At 35.9% G+C, this 26,060-nt stretch overlaps 1 protein-coding gene across 4 annotated transcripts in view; it reads left to right on the top strand.

Annotated features, from left to right (window-relative positions):
- camk2a (calcium/calmodulin dependent protein kinase II alpha) overlaps nucleotides 1–26,060 on the top strand; it is an 82,493-nt gene that overhangs the window by 47,069 nt on the left and 9,364 nt on the right. For 2 of the 4 annotated variants that reach the window (XM_088931861.1, XM_088931860.1), the window contains exons 6-16: nucleotides 775–847; nucleotides 4,287–4,389; nucleotides 6,838–6,921; nucleotides 9,696–9,790; nucleotides 11,589–11,711; nucleotides 11,803–11,886; nucleotides 12,635–12,677; nucleotides 15,676–15,716; nucleotides 17,326–17,358; nucleotides 17,835–17,883; nucleotides 23,600–23,675. In XM_088931861.1, the coding sequence (XP_088787987.1) occupies nucleotides 775–847; nucleotides 4,287–4,389; nucleotides 6,838–6,921; nucleotides 9,696–9,790; nucleotides 11,589–11,711; nucleotides 11,803–11,886; nucleotides 12,635–12,677; nucleotides 15,676–15,716; nucleotides 17,326–17,358; nucleotides 17,835–17,883; nucleotides 23,600–23,675 (804 nt within the window). The remainder of the gene's footprint in view (nucleotides 1–774; nucleotides 848–4,286; nucleotides 4,390–6,837; nucleotides 6,922–9,695; nucleotides 9,791–11,588; nucleotides 11,712–11,802; nucleotides 11,887–12,634; nucleotides 12,678–15,675; nucleotides 15,717–17,325; nucleotides 17,359–17,834; nucleotides 17,884–23,599; nucleotides 23,676–26,060) is intronic. The other 2 variants (XM_088931862.1, XM_088931863.1) reach the window with 1 other exon arrangement.

Raw genomic sequence — 26,060 nt, 5'->3', positions numbered from 1 at the left:
ACAATAATTTTTTAAGCTCAGAAAGGGATGAGACAAGTGAAGGCGGTAGTGCTCATATGAGTTTATCAGCATCACTTTGTTGTTATTTGAGGAAAAGAGCGAACAAGCACTAAAGAAAGCAGAAGGCCTTGTTGTATAATAACAACTGAAAGGAAGACAATCTATAGTGTTTGGAGGCTTGAGGTTATTTACCAGTGGGGCTTTGTTTGCAATTAGTGTGAACTAATTGACTAGGTTAAGCACATTATGTCGAAGGGACTGAGACTGGAAAGGGACCTGGTTGTGCATTATCATGGGCATCATTGTTTTTATAAATACTGCAGAAAGAAAATAAATGAAAGCAAAAGCAAATCCTTATTAAAATGCAAATATCGGACTTCATTTAAGCAGCATAAGATGTACATATCCTGAAAACTAATACGATCGATTCTGAGATTTCAAGGGCAATTTATGTCTTTCTGGAAGATATGGTGGATAAGTAAATCACAGTTTCAATCCAAATATTTTAATGAATCCGGCCCACTATGTTCTGCTTTGTAGTCCCCTTAACTTGCTTTGGAATAATATAGTGTAGAAATCTATTAAGTGCTTTGCACTGAAAAGCAATTTGATTAATGGTAACTAACATAATAAAAGGGCACTTTTCCATTATGGTAACCAAACAGTAGCTTTGGCTGAAGAATGTGAGCCTCATTTTGGAGAGATCAGTAGTGCGCATGGACCAAGGCATGTCATTTAATTTGCAGTTGTTTCTGATCCTTGTTTTATTATTAGCCACTGTATCCAGCAAATTCTGGAAGCTGTTTTACACTGCCATCAGATGGGAGTTGTCCACAGAGACCTCAAGGTGGGTATCTACACTGCACCCCAAAAAGACTGGGACGGCAAAGTTAAATCTTAATTTTTGCTTTGCTTCCAATCAATTTCTATTAGAATGGGCACTGTGAGTATTTTTTTTCTCTCACATAACCAAAACCACATCTGATTTAGATTAAATATAGAATTCATAAACTGCACACTAATAGATTAGACTTCTTCAAATGATCGTATTTTCATACAGTGTCACCAACTTTGGGAACACATAATGAGCCCAGTGTACTTGGCTACAACATTTCAGAAATGGATATACAGAAAATATTGTTTCTTGATACTGCAGTTTCAGATGTAATATTTCTATCACTAACTTTGTGCTTACTGTATGTGCCAGTATGGCTTAAGTCTATCTTTTCCAATTTATTTTAACTTATACACATTTCATAACAGCACGTATAAATTCTTGTTACAAAAGAAATACCTAAAAACAGCCAAAAACTATTTACATTATGTATGACAACCTATTGGAATCATAACAATACAGTTCTTCATCACTGGGTATATAGATTATTAGAAACATACTTAAACAAAAAAGAATTCTGTATGTGTCCTGAATTGACTTTCTTTGCCTATTGCTCAGACATGCAAAGTTACACACTTGGGCCCAAAAGCAAGCGCGGGGTTAATTACAGTGTTGTGCGATCCTCAAAAGAATTCCTCTGTATCCCTGTCTGAAAAGTATGATATAATTGCTGTGCCATTACTGTGAGTACTCTAATAATAGGACTGTGCAAGCTATTAACATGCATTCGTTATTCAGGTAAAGCTGTTATGCCTTTCTGTGTATTGAGTTGAAAAAAAAAACAGTCTTAGAAATATCAGTTATGCTAATAGTGCTGTTTTCATTAGAGGTTTTCATTTTTTGGTTTAAAAAATTAAAAAAAAAGAATCACCACTGCCTTCACTATGCAATGAATTGACACGTAATTCAACACTTAATGTATAGTGTAAAAGGAAAAGTTAATCATCAATCATCCTTTTGCTTAAGATATGGCAGATGCAACTTCATTGATTTGGAGCCTAAATCTGTTAGCTTGGACAACTGAGAAAGAAATATAATTACAGGCTTTAATGAACAAATAAGTAAAGTCCTAATTGCATTGCACTTGAGCTTTTCCATACTTACATTTCCTTATATACAGTACTCACATCTCTTAAGTAGGTCGAAATGAAAGTTTCCTTCCACAAAGTGCTTATACATTCCTTTTATTTTACAATCTGTGAGGTGGTAGTGTATTCACGTAACACGATTGTGCATTAATCTTTAGTATCTTAAGAAAAATGCCACATAAACACAAGCAAAAAATATCTCAGTACCTTCACAGTACGTACAGCAAGTAAGACATTCATAGAATGGAAGAAGGTTGCAAATAACATATGTGGGGGACACTGAGCTAACAAATTGGATGTTCTCTACTAATAAGAGTAATAAGATATAAGAACTCTGAAAAAAAGTAGTGTAAAAAGTATATCAGGACCAGGAATGATGAATCATATAAACAAAAAACAGTTCTGGCACAGCACTATACAGCACTTTTTTGTTAAGGAGTTCATCACTTAATCTCACATATTGTCTGAACAACTGACAAAAACTGAAGAAAAGTTAATCTGCTAGATGAGTCCATAAATGTGTCCTAATGAAGGCACTTGACCTGTAGTTATTTTCCTGTATTTACAAGACGTTGCTAGGTTTGTCATATCTAAAAGTCTTCCGCCAAGTGTAAATTGTACTTTGGGGATAACCCTTTGATAAATGATGCTCTTATAATGCTCTATCACACATACATACTCGCCATTTGGTCTGAAACGATGCAATATCTGGGGAATCGTTGCTTTTAATGTGACACAGGAGCCCTGTCCATTTTTTCTTGTCTGACCTCACACATTCCAGGTATTAATAGGCATCTTTTATCTTGGATGCTTAAGGGAACAACATGTTATCTGTTACTGTCTAAAGTATTTTTCCTTTTGATTCTACTCTGTATGTATTCTTTTCATTCTTTTGGCTGCCACTAACAATCAGGTCCAGTGTCACACAACTTATTGGAAAAAGACAAAGAAAAACAACTCTTGTATCTGTTGAGCATGAGAGTCTAAATGGATTAGTGTAGGTATTCCATCCTGCCTACTTGTAACTTGATACAGTATATTGTATACTCTCTGACTGCATTTAAGACTGAAAATTATACAGTTTACTAATGTAAAAACAACATTTCTCCATACATAACAATATTATCTTACATTTCAGCAAAGAAAGCACAAAGGATTTTTGTTGCCTGTTTTATTATTTTATTATTAATATGTTATTATTTTTCCAGATACCATCAAGGGGCATTTTGCAAATAAGGAGATTAACATAAATATAATACATTTATTTATAACTTTTTTGCTCTTTGATGAGATAAAAATAGTATGATGTATCACTCAAATTTTCAGCATGCTGTGAATTACTTTAGTGTTCAATAGCACCGGCAGCAGTCTGCAGCTATGCCAGTGGGCACTGTGAATGCTTTCTATCAAAGCAAAGTGTTCCTAATGCGAAAAGCTTTTCAGTTTGGATGCCATCTCTTAATTAGGGTTATATGTAATTGGACTTTGTTTTTGTCCATTGGAGACAGAAGTCATTTCATTCATGACCCAAGCCAGATCACAATTCAGGCCCCTGCCGATAAAAGCTTCATACTGCTGGTCAATTAGTGCATCAACCTTACAATTATTCTGCCAAGGTTCTGTTATAGCATCGAATATTGGCTGATGTTAGTGGATCATGTAAAAAAACAGTATAGAGATGAAAGTCACTAGCAAAACATAATCCAGGCAACTTTGACACAAAGGCCCGCTGTTTCAGTTTCATTAAAGCATATTACACTGCTTTATTGCATTGACAAATTCTGGTTATTAACACTTCCTTGTACAAGTATGGTTTTCTACTGTATTTCAATTATTTGCTTTTTGTATTTACTTTATGTATTATTGTATATTTTGTAGGTTGCCCTGTATAAGGACATCTGTTGAACAAAAATAAATACAGTATTAACAATATTGGTAAAAAGCACTCATAGTGTTGTGTGATTCTTTTTTATACTATAGCCTTATCAGCCTTTATATTGGCCTCTTGTCATCTACATCGGTTATTATTTTAAAGAAAATTCTGCTACATCCTGAATGCAAGTAACCAGCCACTGAAGTAAATATTCTGTGCACAAGTGCTGGGTGTATCCAGAAGAGCTGGCATTTTTACTCTTGAGTGATATTAAGTTGAATGACTGATTAAATTACATTGGGCAGGCAGATATTGCTCCTGTTTTAGAGATGAAAAAGGTACAGTAACTCGGGTATTCACTGGTGTGTTGACTTGGACAGGAGAATGCATTCTGTCTGATTAAATTCATTGTGTTTTGTATTTTTTAAAGCCTGAGAACTTGCTTTTGGCTTCCAAGTCAAAGGGGGCAGCAGTGAAGCTGGCGGACTTTGGTCTGGCAATCGAAGTAGAAGGCGATCAGCAAGCTTGGTTTGGTAAGAAAAGCAGACAGCGGAGGCTGAAAACACACTGATTAATGAACAGACTCAACAGAAGTCAGTGATAAAAATATATGAATCACAGTTTATACAGCAGATTAGGATTGTCCCTGAAATTTTCCCTGAGTGAGATGAATATAGAGTACTCTTATGAGATGCCGGAAATGCAAAGGATTTAAATGTGGTTTGAACTGTAAATGATGTAAGCTGTTTATGAATGAACCCAACATCTGAGTGACATTCTTCATTCAGTCCTCATAGGTATTTAGGCAGAATATCTGTCCAAGACTAAATAAAACAGTAAGCATTTGTTATAGTTTTTTAAATTGGTTTCTAATAACTGCATATGAATATGCATATATTTATGCATTTCCAATAATGTCCCTAAAATACTTTTTCAAAATAATTCGGCCATGAATGTGTTCATGATGTGAACAGGTGTTAATAAGCAGTTGAGGAAAAATAATAAAGTCTATCAAACACTAGACCATTCTCAATGTTTCTTTGATAGCATGATAGAGAATATTTATTTCCAGACACAATTAATAAGTAAAAAATAGCAATATTCCTTCCAGTTACATACAAATGAATATTCTGACAACAATAAGTTAAGTAACTGGCTTCTTATGAAAATGTATGGGATAAGAATGTGGCTTTCTGGCCATGCAAAATATTTTATTTATGAATTCTCTTGCCGCCCAAAACAGAAACACGACTACTTCTCAGACTGGGCTCATCAGCTCAGAGCCTGCTGAGTGCTTACAATTTGCACAGCATCTGTATCCCTTTGTGTTACTTGATCAAAGATCAAACAGACTGGCAGGCACATTTTAATTACAGTGGAAGGTTACTTTAATCAATGACATTTGACACTGCCGATCCTGAACATCCTTTAATAATGATTTTTTTTTAACCAAGATGTACATCCTTTACTTTGTACTAAATTAATGTCCTCTAAAGAGTAGGCCACTGTTTGCTTGTTGAGTTTAAAAGGTACATAGATGTTGCACATACAGTAGATGCTAATTTGCTGCAATTTCCATAATCCCTGATAACTGGTGATGGAAAAGCTTTAGACACATTTTGGTGGAAATGATATTTAGCAGTCCGAACCACAGAGAATTATAATGAACATGAGAAATGAAACAAAATAACACGAACAAGCAAAGTATTTAAATTCCTTTAAACCTGTAATTACTTTTTATGTCATATTGCTAGGTGTCTCAAGAGAAAGGCATAATAAAAATGTGACAACTCTGGTTTAATGCTTCAAATTAACTGCAATTCAGAGCAGAGAATATGATTAATACCACTTTACAATGTAATTAGGTTTAATAAACCTTTCTTGTTGTGTGAAAAGATTTCTTTTTTTATACAGCAGCAATCAATTAATGACAATGTGAAAGAATATACTGTGCATTACAAAGATTAAAGCTTTCTTAATTTCTGTTGATTAATTTTGAGATATTAAGGTTCAATACCATGGTTTTTAACTGTTCAGGTAACTTAACATTCCATATAATGTGAAATAAGAACAAAAAATTGATTAATATTAGGCTGGATAAATAAAAAAAATAATTATCTGAATGATGACTCACTGTGGTGCTTGATATGTGCTTCTAGATTTCTCAGAACTGTTCTTTATACAATACAGAAGATAATTGAATTGAAACTTCAGTGCAACTAAAGGCTATTAAATGTATACAAAGTCAATATACAAGAAGAGAGCAATCAGTCAGCATAGGAAATTAGTGCCCATAGCTTAAAAAATCCACTTCAGTGTATAAAACAGTTGTCTTATAATCTTTACGTTAACGGCTTCTGTGTCACATCAAGCACAAGATAATTATCTGCAATACAGTGTATATTACATTACCAACCATTTTTTACAGCTTTCTTATAGTCACCATTACTTGCTGACATACTGTACAAAGAGTAACATTGATTATGAGAAAACCGAGTGGGATGAAGACGCAATAAGTATTGTTCGCTCTATACTCTCATTATTTCGTCCCAGAAAGTCTCAGGAAGAAGAGGGGGATGAAGCATTCTGGCTGCAATGTGCAAGGTTATAGAAAATTAAATGACTGAATCCATGAGTTTTGCAAAAGGTTGTGAAAGGTTAACACAGCAACTGAAAACAGTGATGCCCCTTGTGCCTTGTTTTCCATGGAGAAACATTTCTTGAGGTATGACAAAGTAATGGTATCACACCGCAGATAATCTTAATATCTATTGGCATAGTGAGCTTCAGTCAATGCTGAATCTGTTTCCAACATCAGGGCCTACAGTGATGTATTGACTAGGAAGGAAATGCTGTTTTTCTACAGACTGATTAGATGATTTCCCTGGGCTCCCACAATCCAGGAAGCTCTGTTGCTTAAACACAGCGCTTTGGAAAATGTACGTTTCTTTCAAATGTCTTTTTGTTTCTCGGTGCTGTAGGTTTTGCTGGCACTCCTGGATATCTTTCTCCAGAGGTACTTAGAAAAGACCCCTATGGAAAAGCAGTGGATCTGTGGGCTTGTGGTGAGTGATGGGCCAATTGCAGCCTCTTATCAGCTCAAACATGAGACAGTAATCTATTATACTGACCACCTGTGCTGTGTACATAGCAGCTGCAAAAGGCTTTGCTGTGTTATTAACAGAGCCCATAGACTTAAGGAGCAAGTATCTGCCAAGGAAGCAACATTGTATTTATCATAATATAAATACAGCATATTAATAATTCTGACTGTCAAATATGTATCTGAAGAACATTATTGAATATTAAGGTATAGTAGAAATTTGGCTTAACCCACTTAGGACGCCACTTATTTGGCATCCTGGCCAAATTTCCCATTGGCCCTTACCAATCATGGCCTCCTAATAATCCCCATCTACAGTATGAATTGGCTTCATTACCCTGCTCTTCTCCCTACTGATAGCTGATGTGTGGTGAGCGTTCTGGCACACTATGGCTGCTGTCGCATTATCCAGGTGGTGCTGCACATTGGTGGTGGTGGAGGGGAGCCCCCACTACCTGTAAAGCACTTTGAGCGGAGTATCCAGAAAAGCGCTATATAAGTGTAAGCAATTATTATTATTATTATTATTATTATTATTATTATTATTATTAACTGAGAGCTAGCTCCTTGGCCACAAGACATGCAAACTGAGGAATTAACTAAGGATTAACTAAGGAGACATGAAGGAGGAGTAATACGTAAGAAATGTGAAAAAGAGTGATTTGCGTATGATACAGTATATACTGTATATATAGAACTTTTGAGAAATGACAGTGGAAATGATTATGATTTGGAACACCTGGGGAGAAAATGGCTTGGTTGTCGTCATCTCTCGAGAATTTCAGTTAAGAATGGCTATTTATTAGAACCAGAACCAATGTTCATTATGAAACATTTCTGCAATGAAAGGCTCTTAGCAAAATGCAAATGCAATGTAATAGCAGGCAACGTCTAGTATTAGACTTGTCTAGTCATAGTGAGGAATGTGGAGCCATACCTTGGACTATTTAATTCCAAGACAAGGAAAAATCTACTGTAGTTAACCACACATTTACTACCTAGTAATTAGACAACATCAAAAACATGCACTTGTAAATAACAATGACCTAGTCTATGCCCCTGCATTACTTTTTCATGTTGAGTTAGGTAATAATAATTTGGCTTATTAGGAGAGAGATTCATCTCTTTTGGAATTTTTCCAAAATCCCTGACAAATTTATTGCCATTGGTGTAAAAAGAATTATTCATGGCACATTCTTTTCAGAAGACAAGCAAATACTCTAGCTAACAGCACATTTCTGTTTCTGTCTGCTTTACAGATGGCCATTAACTCAAGCTGAATTCATTTAAAAATTCAACCTACATTTCAAAACACCTGAAATGACACAAGTTTGCTGGCAGCCCTGAGCTTCATTGTGCAATATGCAGTTTTAGGTGAAGCGAAATATCTGATGAAAATGGAAACAGACTGAAAATCGAGAAAACAACAATGTGCTATACAGTATATTATTTTAGTCACAAGGAAGTGCTACATTTTATACTTTACAGCTCATACTGAATAATGTGAGGCTCATGTGTATTTACCGGGAATGTTCCAGAAACATCATCTCAGGACTGATCTGTGTGTGGGAGGATGTGTGGGTGTGTGTGTGGGGGTGGTGGAGCCATGGTTAACAGTTCCTTGACATGTAACTCGTTTTGATGTGCGACACATCCCGCATCGAACAGCATTTTGCTCTCCCAGCAATTCCCCTCGGAGATCATTGTCCTCTGCGAGACAAGAGTAACAATAATGCAAAATCTGCTTTTCCTCTACTCTCTCGCCTTCAGCAGGATGACAGCGGGTGGCTACTTCCATCTAAAAATCCAACAATTAATATCAAATGAATGGCTTTTAAAATCTGCGCAAAAACAAACAGATTTGACATTGTAATGGGTGTGACTTTCAGGCATGTGTTTTGCATAATCAAGCCCTTCTCAGTGACAGATTCACACTAGTAATTATATGAACTTTTGAATGGACCAATAAATGGATATATTTTTCGTAGTTGTCACATTCTTACAGGCTGAGATGTGAAATTGTGTCTTTCCTAAGCACTAATGGAATAGGTAACATTTTAAACTGGGCAGTATAGGTGATATCATTCTTACCCTAAACTTTGCAAAATCAAAAATCAGAAACATTAATATTCTTCAATAATATATTTTACATTTGCTATAATTAAACTTTCCATTTTGGGCCACTGTAAAGGTTAAATATACTGTGACAAATATCATATTGCAATTATAAAGCTTTTAATTGCTTTCCACCAAAAAAGGGACTGAATGTGAGCCCAGCTGTTTGGATAGTACTTGCAGAAAGTAAGGTCCATTTCTTGGGTTAGCCCATGAAATAAAAATAATGGTGTGGTTATCACATGACATACAACAAAGAATGCTGTGAAAGAATGCCGTGATGCATCCTGGAAAAGGTAGTTAATGTGCAAGATCTAGTTCAGCTCTCAGAGATCTGATTCCTTTATTTTCAGGTATACAGAAAAGAAAAAGGAGGAGAATAGCACAGAATAATGTTTTTAATTAAAATATATTTACATTATATCTTCTGTATCTTTATCTATTTACATTCTATCTTCTATAATATGCAGTTTTCCATATAGGTGTATTTATTGATTCCTGTTGAGTGATACCTGTAGGTGTGCATAGAAAATACACTTCATCTGACAGAAAAAGAGAGTTTGAAAGAGACCATTATGCAAGATTCAGATCTGTTAATGTATCCCCCCCTGTTCCTCTCAGGTGTTATCTTATACATCCTGCTGGTGGGTTACCCGCCCTTTTGGGATGAGGATCAACACAGACTGTATCAGCAGATCAAGGCTGGAGCCTATGATGTAAGTGATAAGAGTGAATGAAGAGCAGTTAATTGCAGTAATTGACAAAAACAAAGCTCTAGGATATGCCACCTGAATCGACTATTTTATGGTCTGTTTTACCTTAAATCTAATATCGTGATCATGTTATTTAAGTATTCTTCTAGTTTACTTTTTTCCGTTACCTCACCAGTAAAGGTGGTAAGACTGATTGGTATTTATATCTGTGGCCCACTGTTGTTCTCCTTGTTTGAAATGGTATTACCTTTGCAAGTTTTATAATCAGTTGGCACAACTCCCATCTGTATTGAGATTTGAAATATCCAAAAAACAAAGGTCTAAAAATAACACCCCTCTTTTACTTAAATACAACTGGGAAAATTACATGAAATCTCAGCTTTAGTTTAAAGCTTCCTCTAGTGCATAGTGCATGGTATTGATGTCTTCTATTGTAAAAATCCATGACATTTCCATTTTGCTTTTTTACCTTCTATTTTATCATCTTCCATTATTAATTCTTAATCTCATTATTAATTATTAATTCTTGCTCTGCATTATTTTTTGCCTTTCAATTCTTTATTGCCACTAATTTTAGTCTTATCTTTTTTAGCTGCACTAGGAGCTCAGTATACCGTTTCCTCAGATTTCAGCAGATGCTGTTTTATCTTATCTCAGAATTATTGTTAATCCTCACTGCCGATTGAAACCTGATTATCAAGTTTCTGTCTACAAGACATATTCACAGAATCTTAACCTATTGCTGAGAAGTTAAAGGAACCTGCCATTGAGATGCGTTTGAATACATAATTTAACTAATTAAACGATTGCCAATATTATCTGCAGTTATACTAACTTGGATTTTAGCAAAGATGAGACCAGGTCACAAAACAGGTTGGAGAACCAGTAGGCAGTATTATTCCCTTTCTACCAGAAATTCAAAACTAATGTTTCAGTAGGAAGGAGTATTTTGTAGAAGGCTCAGTATTTTAGAGGAAGTACTGAACTGTCTATCTGTTCACACTGTGAAAATTAAGTATCCCAGGAGACTGGAGTAAGATGTTTAGACCTACCTGTCAAAAGTCTCTCCACCTTAATTAGTCTAAAATCTGTCTTGTTCCACTCCCACACCTCAGGACTCTGCTTAAATAAATGTTAAAAAGTGTAAATTTGAAAGGAAGGTATTAAACCTTATGCAATCCTTTTGTGCCTAAATATGACCATAAGATTGTAATTAAACGAAAATGGAAGACTTAGGTACTATTCATGTATTTAAAAATACTCATTATGACAAAAGGGTAGTTAGCATGGACTAAGCAAGTCCTTACATCAAGTCAAGTTCATAAGTGTGTGTTATTTTTGCTTGAGGAAAAAGGCCATCAAGCATAATAAAACTCCCTGAAGCACTCATTATGTGTGAAAGTTTCTTGAGTACACAAGTCTCTGTGGACTGGCTGACTTTTTTGTTTTAATTAAGACGGATTTGAAAATAACAGATGTTAGAAAAATTGGAAATATGGATTTCAGATAACTATGCAGTTCGAGCTCACATGTAGCAAATGACATTGAAACATGGATGCTATGTATACAGTATACTGTATATATAATATTTTAAAATACATAAAAGTCTATAAACTGCATTGGTTCATCTTTCCCAAGGCAAAGTTTAGCTTTCTGGGTGAAAAATGGTCGAACAAAATAGATAAGAAGACAGTGGAATTAAAGCATTAATACAGACCAGAGACAGGATCTTCACATCTCACATCTTAACACACGTAATAACCGACAACTTCATTTGCCTCTCCTTGATTTCTCTCTGTAGTTCCCCTCTCCAGAGTGGGACACTGTAACTCCTGAAGCGAAAGACCTCATTAACAAGATGTTAACCATTAACCCTGCCAAGCGTATTACTGCAGCAGAGGCCCTCAAGCACCCATGGATCTCGGTGAGTATGGGGGCTTTTTTTTTTGGGATGTCATTCTGTTAGCGATGAATCTGAACTTGTTTAATTCACTGTAATCTCTTGTCCCGGGCAGCATCGTTCCACAGTGGCCTCCTGCATGCACAGACAGGAAACCGTGGACTGCCTGAAGAAATTCAATGCCCGGAGGAAGCTGAAGGTATGTGGACTAATCAGAATTGAATCCAGCTGTATCAGTGGGAACACAGGTTAGCCACATCAGGGAAGAGACTGATGGGAGCTACCGTCAACACCTTAGTTTTTTATATTTCATGTTATTTTGTCCTTAGTCTTCACGTCATGATCAAATAACAACAAATTGTGATGTACACAATCAAAATCTTAATAATACAAAGCAGTAACATCAATAGTAAGTATCAGTAATTTTGATTAAAAAAACATATTGGATTATCCAGAATTATTTAATTTGCAAGATTATTATTGTTTTTTTATTACTGATTTATAACATCTTAGAATGTTCCCAATATTTATAACTTGTGGACTGAAATAAGAGAGTAGAAGTTTAATAGACATTTATTTCTCTAGAGCACCTTTTGCCAACATAATTTTAAGCATAATTACTTGTGTGAGTGATTTGTCATCACATTTGAGAGGTTCATTGCTTGCACCTTTACAATAAACTGCTAGAATGAGTTGCCAAAGCAGAATGTAATCTTCTCAGCAATGTCTCTTGGGTTACTGCCTTTCGACTGCCATTGCAGTAATGCGTATTTTGGTGCATGTGGCAAACAAGAATTTATTAAGCTGTAACCACAAATATAAATTTATTTATATTTGTCGTAAACTGCTGATGCATTTTCTACCTTTCTCCAACGAGCTGTGAAATGCTTGTTTTGGGCTAAAAAAGAGGCAAAGTCAGCTTGTTCTGTGTCATTATTTTACTCCAGGGTGCTATTCTTACGACTATGCTGGCAACACGAAACTTTTCGGGTAAGTTCATAAGATATATTCCCTGAATGGTCCTCTATTGCCTTACTTTAGGGAGAGTGATAAGTGCACTGCAGCAGAAGCCTTCCTCTATGAAGGAGCTGGGGTGCAGTTTATTTCTGTGTGTAAGCACTTGCAAAAGCTGTGGCCACAGCTCACTAGGTTCAGAGAGAGAGCAGCTCTGTAATTTTTGGAACAGGCTAAGAGAACAGCTTGCAAAGGTTTGGGGCTCTGCATTGCGGTACAGTTTATGCCAACTTGTACTCCATTTTGACATCCAAAACTTTCTTCTCAATCACTCTGCAAAATACCAGTGATCATTAAAGCATTCTGGGGAACAGAGTAGGCTTTGATCTCACCACTTGTGAGTGGTGCATTGGCTCCAGTGGTGCTGGATGCACACTCCTTCCTTGCAGCAAGCTGTCATGTTAAGTATACCGGTTTTATCATTTATCATCCACAAAATGTAGATAACTACTCAGCTGTGCTTAGTGTGCTATTAATGCCACTGCTTAAAAAAAGAAGTTGGTGGAAAGTAGACGTTTTGCCATCTGTTCAAAACAGATATTCATCACAATTAAAATTGTTCCTTGACAAAAGGTGCATGTGGACTTGCCTGCAACTGCAGCCCACTTATACTGGTAAAACCATCTGCTCTGTTTCTAGTCTGAATAACTTCACCAATATTGTTTTATGCCATGACATTTGTTGCACAAGTTAATGGCAACAGAAGCTTGTCTTCTTAGAATTTAGCATATATAATTTGTCAATTTGTTGAGATAAGAAGAATTAATAGTATTGAGACAAACACATTGTCAAATGTGATGCACTGTGTATGTTTATTTAAATAATGTGTCCTTTCCTAATAAAAAACATACTAGTTCTACTTCATCCTTTCAAGGTTACTCTAATGGGTCTTTCCAGCAAGCATCATAATCTACAATAGAAAATATCTAAAAGCCTTTTGTATTTTACACTAAAAGAGCTCAGCTTGTACAATAATTAAAGTTATTGTCTATTTCTCTTTCTGAATGTCGTTTGAAAGAATTACATTTTAAGTAGTAATGTAACAGTTTGGATTATCTAAATGGACTAACACTACAGTATCATATACTTTGAGAATATAATATTGTAATGTAATTAAAAGAAGTGTTATCATAATAACTGTTACAATTTCTTATTTAACACTTACTTACACATATTTCTATTGTTAAAAGGCATTTTAACAATTTTTAAGGCAAACTTGTGAAGTTATCTGGCAAGAAAACACTTTTGTTCTGTTATAAATAGAGTAGTTTTAGTGTTAGTCCCCATAGTTCTCTGGGGACTAGTTCTTGTTTCAAATACTTAAAGATGATGGACAGATGAGATCCTGTATATGTTGAATGCATTCATATTTGGGTCATAATGCATCCTGAGAGCACATTGTCTCAAGAGTACCACAATCACTAAATAACATCAAACTCCCTCTGAAATTATTTATGTATCTCTCACTTATAATACAGAGAAATGAGAATTTTACTGCAAGTAAAATTATACATATTGTATATTTAGTTTTATTCAAAATGGACTTTCCTTTATAAACATTAGCCATGCCACTGTAGTAAAATAAACTGAAACTACAATAAAGCAAGATACATCATAAACTTTTGCCACAGATATGTTTTTATGTTTTGGTGCACAAAGTGAGAGCAAGGAAATTGACAAAGCACCCTCACACAGTAAAGTGGTACTATTCTAAACCCAATTGCAAATATCGTCTCAGTATTCAGCTTTTTATTTCCATAATCGGCAGGACTGGCATTCTCTTAAACCTTGCTGTACAATACTAGAGTGCAAACAGTTTCAAGTCCCTGTTAATTTGTTGGAACATTAAAAGGCAAGTGCAGGGCTTTCTTTAACAGTGTTAAGTTTTTGGCATTAAGAATAGAAGCTGTTCAGTGTTCCAGGGGATGTTCATGTAAATTAGACCTCTGCCTGTGGTGCAAGAAGCATCGGTATAAATAATTTTTACTTATGCTGTGCCCCCGAACCTTTTCTTAATTTAATCGAAGCTAAGTAAAGCACATAAAGAGATTTACAGCCAGCTTACTGTTACTCTATTTATACCACCTTAAACAGACTAATGGGCAAAATCTGTTGCCCTTGTTCATTGTTGACTACTTGAATTACGCTGTGGCTCACATCCAGAGGATGCCCAAATAGTCAGGCCTTATCTGCCTTTCCAACTGTATCCATGGCCCCAGGGATCAAGGTTCGCCAGGCATTCAGGCTGTTGATAGGCCTACATTTGCTTCCAGAATGAGCATCCACATGACCCAGTCAAGGCAGAGCTAAAATTAGCAAAGCGTTGATTAAAATAAAAAAGGAAATACCCTAGCTCAGCTCTTTAAAGTGACTTATAAAACAAACAGTCCTGAAGGAGAGACAATGTAACAGGACATGACTGTCAGCTGAACTGGACATGGTGCAAATTAATAATTAAACAGCTTTTTCTAGAATGTGCCTGGCGATACACCTCTTAGGCATTCTTATACAAGGGAGGCCTCTTGAACTTTTAGTTATAATCCCAGTCTTAATAATTATGACCTCTTTTTGAGCTCATAATGATTGATACAGGTGGCTACCTGAGTTTTTTTTACATTTTTTTGTGTGGAGTTTTTTTTAATGGGACAAAAACTTTCTTGCTCAATGCTTATTTTTGCTCTGAACACTCTGAAAACAAACTAGTTCTGCAAAAGTGTTTACCATATGTAACAAAATTCCCTGTATCCTGATGTGACTGTATCCTTAAAAGAACCACAAAAATATCTTCAAAAAGGACTACGGCAGCAGAGAAATTCTTTATTTTTGTTTAGTTTCCTGGGATCACTGTGGATTTTCCAAGTCTTTGCAAGTTTAATGTTTGATGTTTTGAACTTGCTCACAATGCCATTTGCCTTCATGTTTTGGGCATCTGTGTCTTTTTTGGTCTCACTGTTTTTCCTTATTTCTTATTCAGGAGCTAAAAGTGTGGCTAATAAGAAGAACGATGGTGTGAAGGTAGGGGTATGCTGAATCTTTTTTTGACTTAACCACCCTGAGATTGAAATCTGAGGAGAAAGTGGTCATTCACTGTGTAAGCAGCCAAATAAGCAAGACTCAGGAGCTCTGAGTGCTCTGAGATGTAGTATTAGAATGATTACTCTTTGGGAGACTCATATACTTTAGTTGTAATCTGTAATGAAAAACAATTACATTTGGAAATTCTATGCTAAAAATGTGATATACTGTATTATTTGTCTATTTTTCTTTACCTTCTTACTATCATGACCAAAGTTCTTGTGAGATACATAGTACTGTATGACTGATCTCATTTTGCTTTTCTATCACTAATACAGTAATTCTGCATGTAGTGCTTATATATTATTAAAATTCACTTATATGCTGGTACCATATAAATTAATATTATTATAAATGTTTATATTAAAATCTTAAATCCTTGTGCTTCTGGGGACAGATTTAAAATTATGGCACAAACAGTCCATAATTTTAATCAAGATTAAATTAAAATGAAAATGGTCCAGCATTTTAATCAGATTTCTCACATCATCTCACAATAACCTTTGTTTTTGTGAAATTCTGTTGCGTGGTTGAGCCCGTCTCCCGAGTGCTTGGTAAACTCTTCACAGTGAATTACATTTCTGCGCAGGGATTAATTTTAAGGTGTGTTTACTTAGAATCACAATACTAAATGTCAGTAAGTGTGGTCTTCAATTTCTGCCCTGAGTAGCTGGCCCAGTGTGCTGAGGATCAGCTGAATGGAGATGTCTAAAGTTCATCGAGTGAAAACCATACAGCACCAGGAAGCCGAGCACTAATCATGTTTCTGTGGCATGTGCCGCAGCTCATGCACTTTTTATTCCAGGATATCTTCTTGCAGCTTAAAAATAAACCATAAATGTAAAGTACTGTATATGAGCTTACAAAGGGGCATTCATTAAGTGTTGAGTGTGACAAAACTGGGTGAAGGGAATAGATTATATTATGACATAATGTGAATGCACTTATGTGTCCTTTTAAAAAGATAAATCTCAAAGTGCTGTGGATACACTGATACTGTTATGGTACCTATAAGACTTGGCACCTTCAATCTCTTGTCAAAACCTCTACCAACTGCTGAGAAGGCAACATTTCTGTGGACTAGGAACCACAGAAATTATTAATATTGTAGGGGACCGTCTTCATGCTTGTGGGGATGTCAGGGAGTTCTAATAAAATAAAACCTTACGTGTGCCACATTTGACAAGTCTCTGACACTTATTGGATACCCCTTGTGTATATGTACCATTCCAGCAGCCCTGCTCATTTTGAAAGAGCCCAGGAAGTTGTGTGCTTGAATCTCAATGCAGGGGCCCATGGTGCTCTTCACAACAGTATGCTCTTTTATTGAAGGAATTCTGCTCCAGGCTGGGAGGCTGCTTTGCTGCTCTGACAGCAGGCAAAGTGCAAAGTGTGGCACAAAGGAGATACTGTACCGCACAGCTCTCATACAAAACACAATGGAGCTCTCTGGCTCTGCCTCCTCTCTTTCTCTCTCTCTCATGTCCTTGTCTCTGCCTCCATTACATTCTGTCTGTTTCTGTCTAACTTATTCTCATTTCTCTTCCAGAAAAGGAAGTCCAGTTCCAGTGTCCAGCTCATGGTGAGTGTGCTATTCCCTCTCGGCAGCCTGTGGTAGCTGTATACTCACTGAGGAGGCTTCGTACTTTAGTTGGACACAAATCTAATAGGGAAAGTCGTTGCGACAAAAAACATACAACCCCCTCCCCCCAATGAAGTCATAATTCAAATGGAGCTGGACTTTCTTTTTATGACATTTCATTTTTACTGTTGCCAGAACCATTGCTTGAATTACACTTGGGCTCTTGTCCATTGTGGAGTAAGTGGGCTTTCCGGTATTGGTGTTGTCGCCCTTTCCTTCCAAAACTAAAAAGGAGCGGTTTCTTTTTTTCCAAGGTGCAGCTTCCCCATGAGGAAGAAGGGGAACCAAAGGCGCTCTGGGTGATACTTTAACTTGGTATATGCATATTCCACTCACAAATACCGCGTGGGTGTTAACAGCATATACGATTAGTGAGCCTGAATTAAATCCTAACCCTACTCATATATTCCTTCTAGGAATCATCTGAAAGCACTAACACTACTATTGAGGATGAGGATACCAGAGGTAAGAACATCAGTCTCGCCACATGGCAGGCATATGGACCAGTTTCCTCTATAACAAAGCTCCAGCATGTGAAAGGGAGGACAGATGAACATTCTAATAAATGCTTTTGTAAATTTTGGAAGAATGTCAGTAACTCATGACTGAATTCTCAAGAGAATAATTTCCATCTATTGGATTACTAGTAGACTTATATCTCCTAAATGTGCTCTACAAATGAGTTTTCCAGTGAATATAATAAATAAGGAAGTTTCATCATGTCTATTCTAACATTTTTGAAAATTTAGTCTCTGTGAAACATTAGTCTATGTGAGATACAGTATATAGTATATTATATAATATATATAAAAGATACAATTTGAAGAGATGTGTGAACATTACCATTATAAATCCTGACCAATCATCACCTTATAACACAATACAATAATGTATTTTTTGTAATTTATTTTTGTGAAATCAGTGGTAAACATCAGAAGAAACATCCTCTAGTTTTTATTGTTTTTAAATTAGAATTCATATTATAATGGACATCAAAAGAAACATGTCACCATTTATACATGAATGTTTTAGAAAAATAAAGTTAGCCTACTTTGGATATTGACTGGATGTTCTGATGTCATTTTGATTTAATCAACTGACTGTAATACACTTAAGAGACATTAAGTGTTGCATAAGCACTAAATCACCTTTATTAGGGAGTTAATTGGGTACAGTTGATGAGGTGATTTAACCTGCTGAATGCCAAGCCTGGAACTCAAGAAATAAAAAAATAAAAAAAACTCAAAGGAACCGATTTGTTCTGCTGAACACAGCTTTGTGCCATTGGTAATTTGGAATGACACCTGAAGTGCACTCGCAAACCCAAGAAGTGATGAATCAAGATTCTGCACAGGCCACCCTGATAGGTGCCCTGAGATGTCAACAGGACAATGTACAGTATGTCCTTATGCTGTTTGTAGAACAACAGCTTTCTTGTGAGACACAAATGTGACTTTTATGATGTGAAAGCCCCTGCTCTATTGAACATCTTTGGGATGATCTGAAACGATGTGTGACATAAGGATCAGAGACTAGTGAACACATGATTGTCCGGGCTGTAGGAAAGGAAGGAGATGGGAACCCACAAGACCGTATCTGCAACCTGGTTTTAAATATGTGTCTCAGTATTGCCTCCAGTAGTGCCCATGTACAGTACACTTGAAGCCTGTATCTTTCTGTATAGTAGCCCCACTATTGATCAACACTATAAATGGCAAAGGGCAATTAGCATAACAAATTTACTAATGTCATAATGTTTAACAATATGTCAGTGCACCTACTGCAAAAAAAAAAATCATTTCCCGACAACACTATTTTAAATATGACAGCAGTTAAGTGGAACATTTCTTTTGATGCCCAGTATATATCTGATACAGAATATCATTATTATTGATTTATTTTATTTTGATGGGAAACAATGGCTGGTGTGCTTCTAAAAACAGTACAACCAAAAATGCTGTATAGCTGTAATTTAAAAATCTATTAAAATGTGATTTTGAGTTTGACTTTTAAAATTAGTTTTGCTTTTAAAATTAGAACTGGTCAGTGCATAACTGATTGTCACAGTACAAAACAACAATATGCATTCTATATACAGTATATAACTTCCTTTTCATATTTCAAAGTAAACTTGACCAATTGCTGAATGTTTGCATTGATAAGAATATTGCTGAATAAATGTTATAATAGTTGCTACTAATTTATTTTGGGAAATAAGGTAGACTATGCATCCTATTTACTGTATATTTAAATATAGCTTAATAGTTTAAATAGCTTAAACTCTTGGGAAACTGCAGTGTTGGGAGCACTGATAATTGTGTTGTATTTCCAGAGTACCTGAAAGTGCTAATCATTACACTTGTAATGTGATTCACTGTGCTGCTCTTTCATTTGAAGCTGTTTGCATTACACAGCTCTGAAAATCAATCATTCATAAAGTGCCTCTAACAAGTAATTCAAACAGTTAGAAAAGTCGAAAAGCAAACTAATGAAAAAAAACCTGGTTATAATAACAAGTATTTTTTTTTCAAAAATATAACATTACATTTCTGACAGAACTATAACAAGGAGAAAATGTATGTTTGAGAGGAAACAAATACAGTATAGTTAAATAGTAATTTTGTGCTTACACCACAAAAAAAGCTACAGCCTGGTACAATTTAGGTATACCATGAATATCTGACTGGGCTGACTTTCAAGATACTGTACAGTGATGCACTGTATCTGCACAGTAGGGCATGCAAGTAGGGCCATGTGAAAATTCAACTGTGTGTGCTAAATATAAAACACAGGTCACTCACCTTTGAATTCACCAACAGAATTCTTTGCCTGGCTCTAAAACATTGCCATACCCTTTTCTCTGATGTTTGTGTGTCTAAGGGACAGAAGGAAAGTGGATAGGCCCCAATAACCCTGCTCATGAAAACACACTTTTCTTTTGGAGATGTTGCTCATAACTCGAAACCTATTTGTTTCACCTGAAATAACAGAATAAAACAAGAAAATAGCCTCCGGTCTAGAGCTCGTATAAATTAAAACATACCTTCTAGTTGAAATCCAGATGCTGTAGTGGCAAACGATCAGTGCTAAAGAAAAGCACAGCTGAACCCTTCCTCTGCATTTCACTTTACTGCATAACCAAATCCCCAAGAGGCTGTTCACATCCCTAAAATGATTTTATTCAAAACATGCAACATTTTATTCAGAACATGCAAAAAGGCCCAAATGAAAGGAGACCATTGAGGATCTCATCCAGCTGTTGCTTGAAAAATGTCAGGGTGTCACCACTGGGTAACGTGCTCCAGAATCCTACAACCCTTTGGATAAAGAAGTACCTCCTGTTTTCAGTTTAAATGCAATTCCCCCTAGTCTCCATCTGTGTGTGCTGCTTTGTGTTTTAGTGTTGATTTGAAAGAACTCTAAAGGTTGGCTTGGCTTAGTCAATGTATTTGATTCTGTGGAATACTAAGGCCCACTAAAAAGGACGAAAAGATTAAGTTTTTAGACTGTCAGAGTAGAATGTTCCTTTATAACAGGGGGCATATCGGCTTGTTCTTCTACAGACTGATTCCACAGCAGTAATATCTTTTTAGTAAAGCGGAAACTAAAATTTCATACGGTATTCTCAATTAATTATTACTAGTGCACTGTGCATTTTCAGCACATTCTTTGATTTACTTTATACTGTATACTTACAATGAGATTTTATAACATTCTTTTTCACTTTTTAAATCATTCTCCACTTTGTTAAGATGATGAAACTTTTGTGTCACATTTTTACAGGTATCTTCTTCAAACTCAGTTTCTCATCTTATATTTCTAGTTTACTGTTCTGCTACCTGTTTTAGCAGCTGAGCCTCCTATTATCATTGCCAGCTATGGGAATGAAATATATGCATGTTGGAATATATGCAATGTAAGAATTTATGCGATGATGGAAACCTGCATTTATTTGTCAAGTGCAATAATATTCCATATCAGCTTAGTCTAAACTATAACAATAATACATAAATGTTATATTTGGAATGAGTTACAAATGTCAATCAAATATAAAACTGTTTGACAGTTCTTAAGTTCAGAAAAAATTAATGTCTGTGCCATGTATTAGATACATCTTCAAAGTAATAATGAGATCATCATAGAAGATTATCATTTTCATCTTCATCACTTTCCTCATTTCTTGATGTCTTACTAAGAGCAGTAAACATTGTGGGCACTTAATTTATAAAACATGCACAATAACTTTAGAAATAAATCAAATCAGTGATAAATCAACTACTTTGGGTGAAGTCCATACTTAATTCAACTGAGAAGCTGTTACCACACAACTGCTGTAGCTGTAAGTGACTGAGTAACTGATGAAAATTAGGCTTTTGGCTGCTTGCTCATGACAGTCAAAAATGCAGGTCTTTGGAGAGAGCTTTTGTGCTAATGATTTAATTAAGAGTAGAAAGACTATACTTAATTTTCTTCAGGGACAAAAATCAGTGGTGTGATCTATATTTGTTTCACATTCTACATGAAGTTGTGTAGTCAGGAATTCAGAACAGTCAGTCTGCAATTTTTAGAACTTAAAGCACAGCATGAATCTTATCTTAGGAACTGTCCCTTAGCTAACATACAGTAATTGAGCTATGCAAAGGGGCAGTTCCTTAAGGGCAGGGTTATCTTTTCCTGTCTGGTAGTTGTGCACTGAATGTCCTGCATACCAATGGTTTGCACAGTAGCACACATTATTCTAAAAACTTAGGAATGTTAAAAAGAAGTCAAAAGATCAAAAGGCTGGAACACTTCTTATGCTCAGAAATGAAAACCCTGCTGTTGTCAAATGATAACCTTTTGATTCAGATACAGAGATCAAGATACAGTATAGCTAACAGAAAATGTTGGAACAGAAGTGGGTCTAGAATCAGCGAATGATTTGATTAGTAGACTCTTCTATGATAAAGAGTATACTAGCTGCTATTTGTGACAGGTGCACTTGGTTAAAGTAACTTTATCGATTTTAAAGATTCAGCCTTTTCACTGTAACATTTTAATGTAGAAAGGTGTTGACCACTGAGAACTTAGCTTTGCTGCATCGTTTCCCTCTCCTTTTTTTTTCTATCCATTTCTGGCTGCGATTGCCACAGTAGCAAAGTCAACCCTTCTGAAAAAAGCTGGATTCCAATCCATGTGGCTGTTGACACTTTCGTTAAATGGAGAGGAAGAATTAGCTTAGTAAATGTACTATAAGGCTGTGAACCTTAAAAGCTCTTAAAAGGCCATTCCTCCCACCATATGTGCTCTCTCGCTTCCAGCATTTGGTCTCTCGTCTAATAAAACTGGGTTTCAGTGAATTATAAATGATCCCACTGCAAGCTGGAGCAGGAGTAGAAAGCATATGAAGATCCTCATGAAAATGTGGATGTAAAATCCACTACCAAGGGACTTATCATGTTTTAGGGCACAGATTATGGCTTTGTTAAAGATTTAGCACAATATGCTATGAGCTAGAGCACATGGCAATTTAGTGTTTTTCTTTTTTCCTTCATTCTCCCTATGCATGACCTAACCGAGCTGTAACCTACACAGCCACCACGTCAAAAGGAAAATAAATGTCCTCTTTTGCAATGCTGTTGTGGCTAGAGAACTATTATTTAACTCAATCATTAAAAAAAAAAGACTGTGATTGATGTGGGCAGCAGACAGCCACCCACACACTGAACGGAGGCAGAATACAAAAAAATCACCCCTCTAATGTATTTTATACCAGGGGTTGTATAATTATCTTTAATGAATTCCCACCTTTTCAGAAGCAGAGTCCATTCCCACCTGCTTAATTTAAAAATGTGTTTTAGATTTTTTGAGCATTGTCTTATCAATGCAAAGAAGAAGGAAAATGCGTGCTTGCCGAAAACATTTTGTCTTTATGCAGCTAATGAATTTTGGTATAGAGTACCTTCTTTAATAAGTAACTACAAATGCAACATCCACTGTTACAAATTCCTATGATTTTTTGGAGCATAACGGAAGACAATCTTATACTGTAGGTCAAAGTTTTCAAATTGAATTAATTTTATCTGTGATACTGCATTGCCCAACTGCCGAGAAAACAATTCAATTCACAACAGGGATGCCAACAGAAAATGTTGACTTCTTTTATCAATGCAGTGTACACTGTTGCTTTTGTTTTTGACAGTGAGGAAGCAAGAGATAATTAAGGTGACAGAGCAATTGATTGAAGCAATCAGCAATGGAGACTTTGAGAGCTACACGTAAGTCAGCTGTCAGTTCTTATAATAAATTCAAGCAAGTTCTAGTCCCATTCTTGCTTTGAGTTTCTCTGTTCATCCTAAATGGTTTACAGTACATGGTTTGTGAATGTGCTGGGTGGATGCATTCTGTCATTGGCTTTATGTTATATACTGTATGTAGTACGTCTTTACTTGCGTGAGTTTACAGAACCAAATCTATGCAACAAGTTGTTATGGCAATAAATTATTGAATTTGAACTTGAACTAAAATCTTGCCCAGATCTTGTGTTTCCTGGTTAGGTTAATGAATTTTTGTCTCAATTCACCCATGTGGAGTACAGTATGCACATCCCATCTGTTTTCATATGGGTTGTCTATAGGTACTCTAGGTTTCCTCCACCTCCTGAAAACATTAATAAGTTGCATTTATATAATGATTTTCCTTTCCACCACTGTGCAGCATTTACCTTTCTCAGACATTGTACATGTGTTAAAGGTTTGATTGGCTACTTCAGAGTGTCTATCCCATCCATCCCTTGTTGTCTCTGAGGAAGGGTAGTGGGCCCTTCATGCCATTACTAAACCTTGCATGCAGTGGCCTTGGTGTCTCTCTCCTGAATACTCAGAATGGAGTAAGGGTGGCATAAATCACGTGATTAGAAAAAGCAGCTATTGACAGAACTTCAGGTCAGCATAGTTTTGTATTTTTATTCTTCACCAGTGAAAAAGTAAAAACATTGACCCACTACATTCTCTTTATTGTCTATGAAATCAATAAAAAGCTAGTTGTTTAGAAAGGCAGAGTTCCTGAGCACCTGTCAAATTATATATTCTTTCAGCACACTGATTAACACTGAGTCATAAAATTGATTTTCATATCAGTCTCCTGAGAAAAATGCTCTAAAACGTTAGAAGGTCCAGATGTACTGCATCATGTTGCTGTAGTTGACCAATTCCAGGTCTTTACATTTTAACTCTGGATTCAAATCACAAAGTCCAGAATGTGGACAAATGCCCATCTACTGTATAGTAGTGTATACTGTATCATATCATTTTTAGTCTTTGGACAGGCAATTAGCTCTAAATTGCTTTGTCTCAAGACTAAAAACTAGTTCATATGATTCAGACAAATCCTAATGTGATATTGTAAAGGCTTGTTTTGATGCTTTGGCTACTGGACTTATAAACCAAAAAGTCAGAACCCCTGTTAAACCAAGAGATTGCTGCATCAGCAATAGAGTTTTGGAGTGGTGAATGGATGCTAGCATGACAGACTCTGAAGATTAGGCTTCACAGGGCACTATCTACAGTATACCCCTAGAGTCAGTGACCGCGGGGAATTGTGACTTGCCCTCATTCTATATTTTCCTTATAATGTCTATTAGATACTCAGTGAAGGAAGTTCCTTGCATTACATTTACATAGATAATATATACAGTACTCCCAGAAGCCAGTAACAGTAGGAAAAAAAGCAGAATTGCTGGTTTTAGCAGAATTGTTTCTGGGAGTTGTCGCGAACTGGCTTCAAAAACTTCCAACGTTTTGAAAATAATAGCACATACATGGGCAGCTTTCACACTATGGCATATTAAGCAATAAACCGACATAAAAAGGTTATGCAGCTTAATGTGATCGGATTTTAATTTAAATACTAATGCTACACTTCAGTTCTGGTTTTCAGGTTCAGGGACATTGTTTAACTCATGAACTGCCATTCTACGTAATATGAAATACTCTTAATGAATAATAACATCTGGAGGCAAATAGTAGTAGAAAGATAGTAATATGTCTTCTTTGCATTTTATAAGTACAGATACTGTATGCTTTATGCCATACATTGTAAATTTTGTATCATTTAGACACCAGACCAAGTGTCTCCAGCCATGGTCCTGGAGTACAATAATCCTGTTTTTCTTATAGTTCACCCACAGTCAGCTGCTACATCAATAGACCAATTAAGCAAGCAATGTCTTAAAGAAGGTAACACTGGTCACTGAGAGTTAAAGGATATACTGGATATTGTATCAAGTAATCTTCAAATTACACAATTTAGCACACCCACACATTAATTGATCATAGTTAAATTGTTCCAGGCCTTCTGAATTAAAGTCTACCTATTAAATCTGCTGGACTGGGGCTCTCCAGGATCTGGGTTGGAGACCCCTTCTCTAGGCCGTGAATATAATTACCAGTTATATATAATATATAATATAAATATAATAATTGTCAGTTGTAACAGAACAGAACATTGCCCTCATCCTTAATGGGAAGCGAATACACTCTACTATGGAAGACATTGTATTAGCATTTCCTGGCATGTTTTTATATATGGTCAAATTAGGATTACTATTGTGTGTGTTTGGAGAGGATGAGAAGGATTTGTAGTCCATCTTTGTCAAGCATTTT

The sequence above is a fragment of the Atractosteus spatula genome, chromosome 14 (genome assembly GCF_055471065.1).
Source record: "Atractosteus spatula isolate fAtrSpa1 chromosome 14, fAtrSpa1.hap1, whole genome shotgun sequence".
Taxonomy (NCBI): domain Eukaryota; kingdom Metazoa; phylum Chordata; class Actinopteri; order Semionotiformes; family Lepisosteidae; genus Atractosteus; species Atractosteus spatula.
The sequence above is the reverse complement of the archived record's forward strand: the minus strand, read 5'-3'. Positions and strand labels throughout refer to the sequence as shown.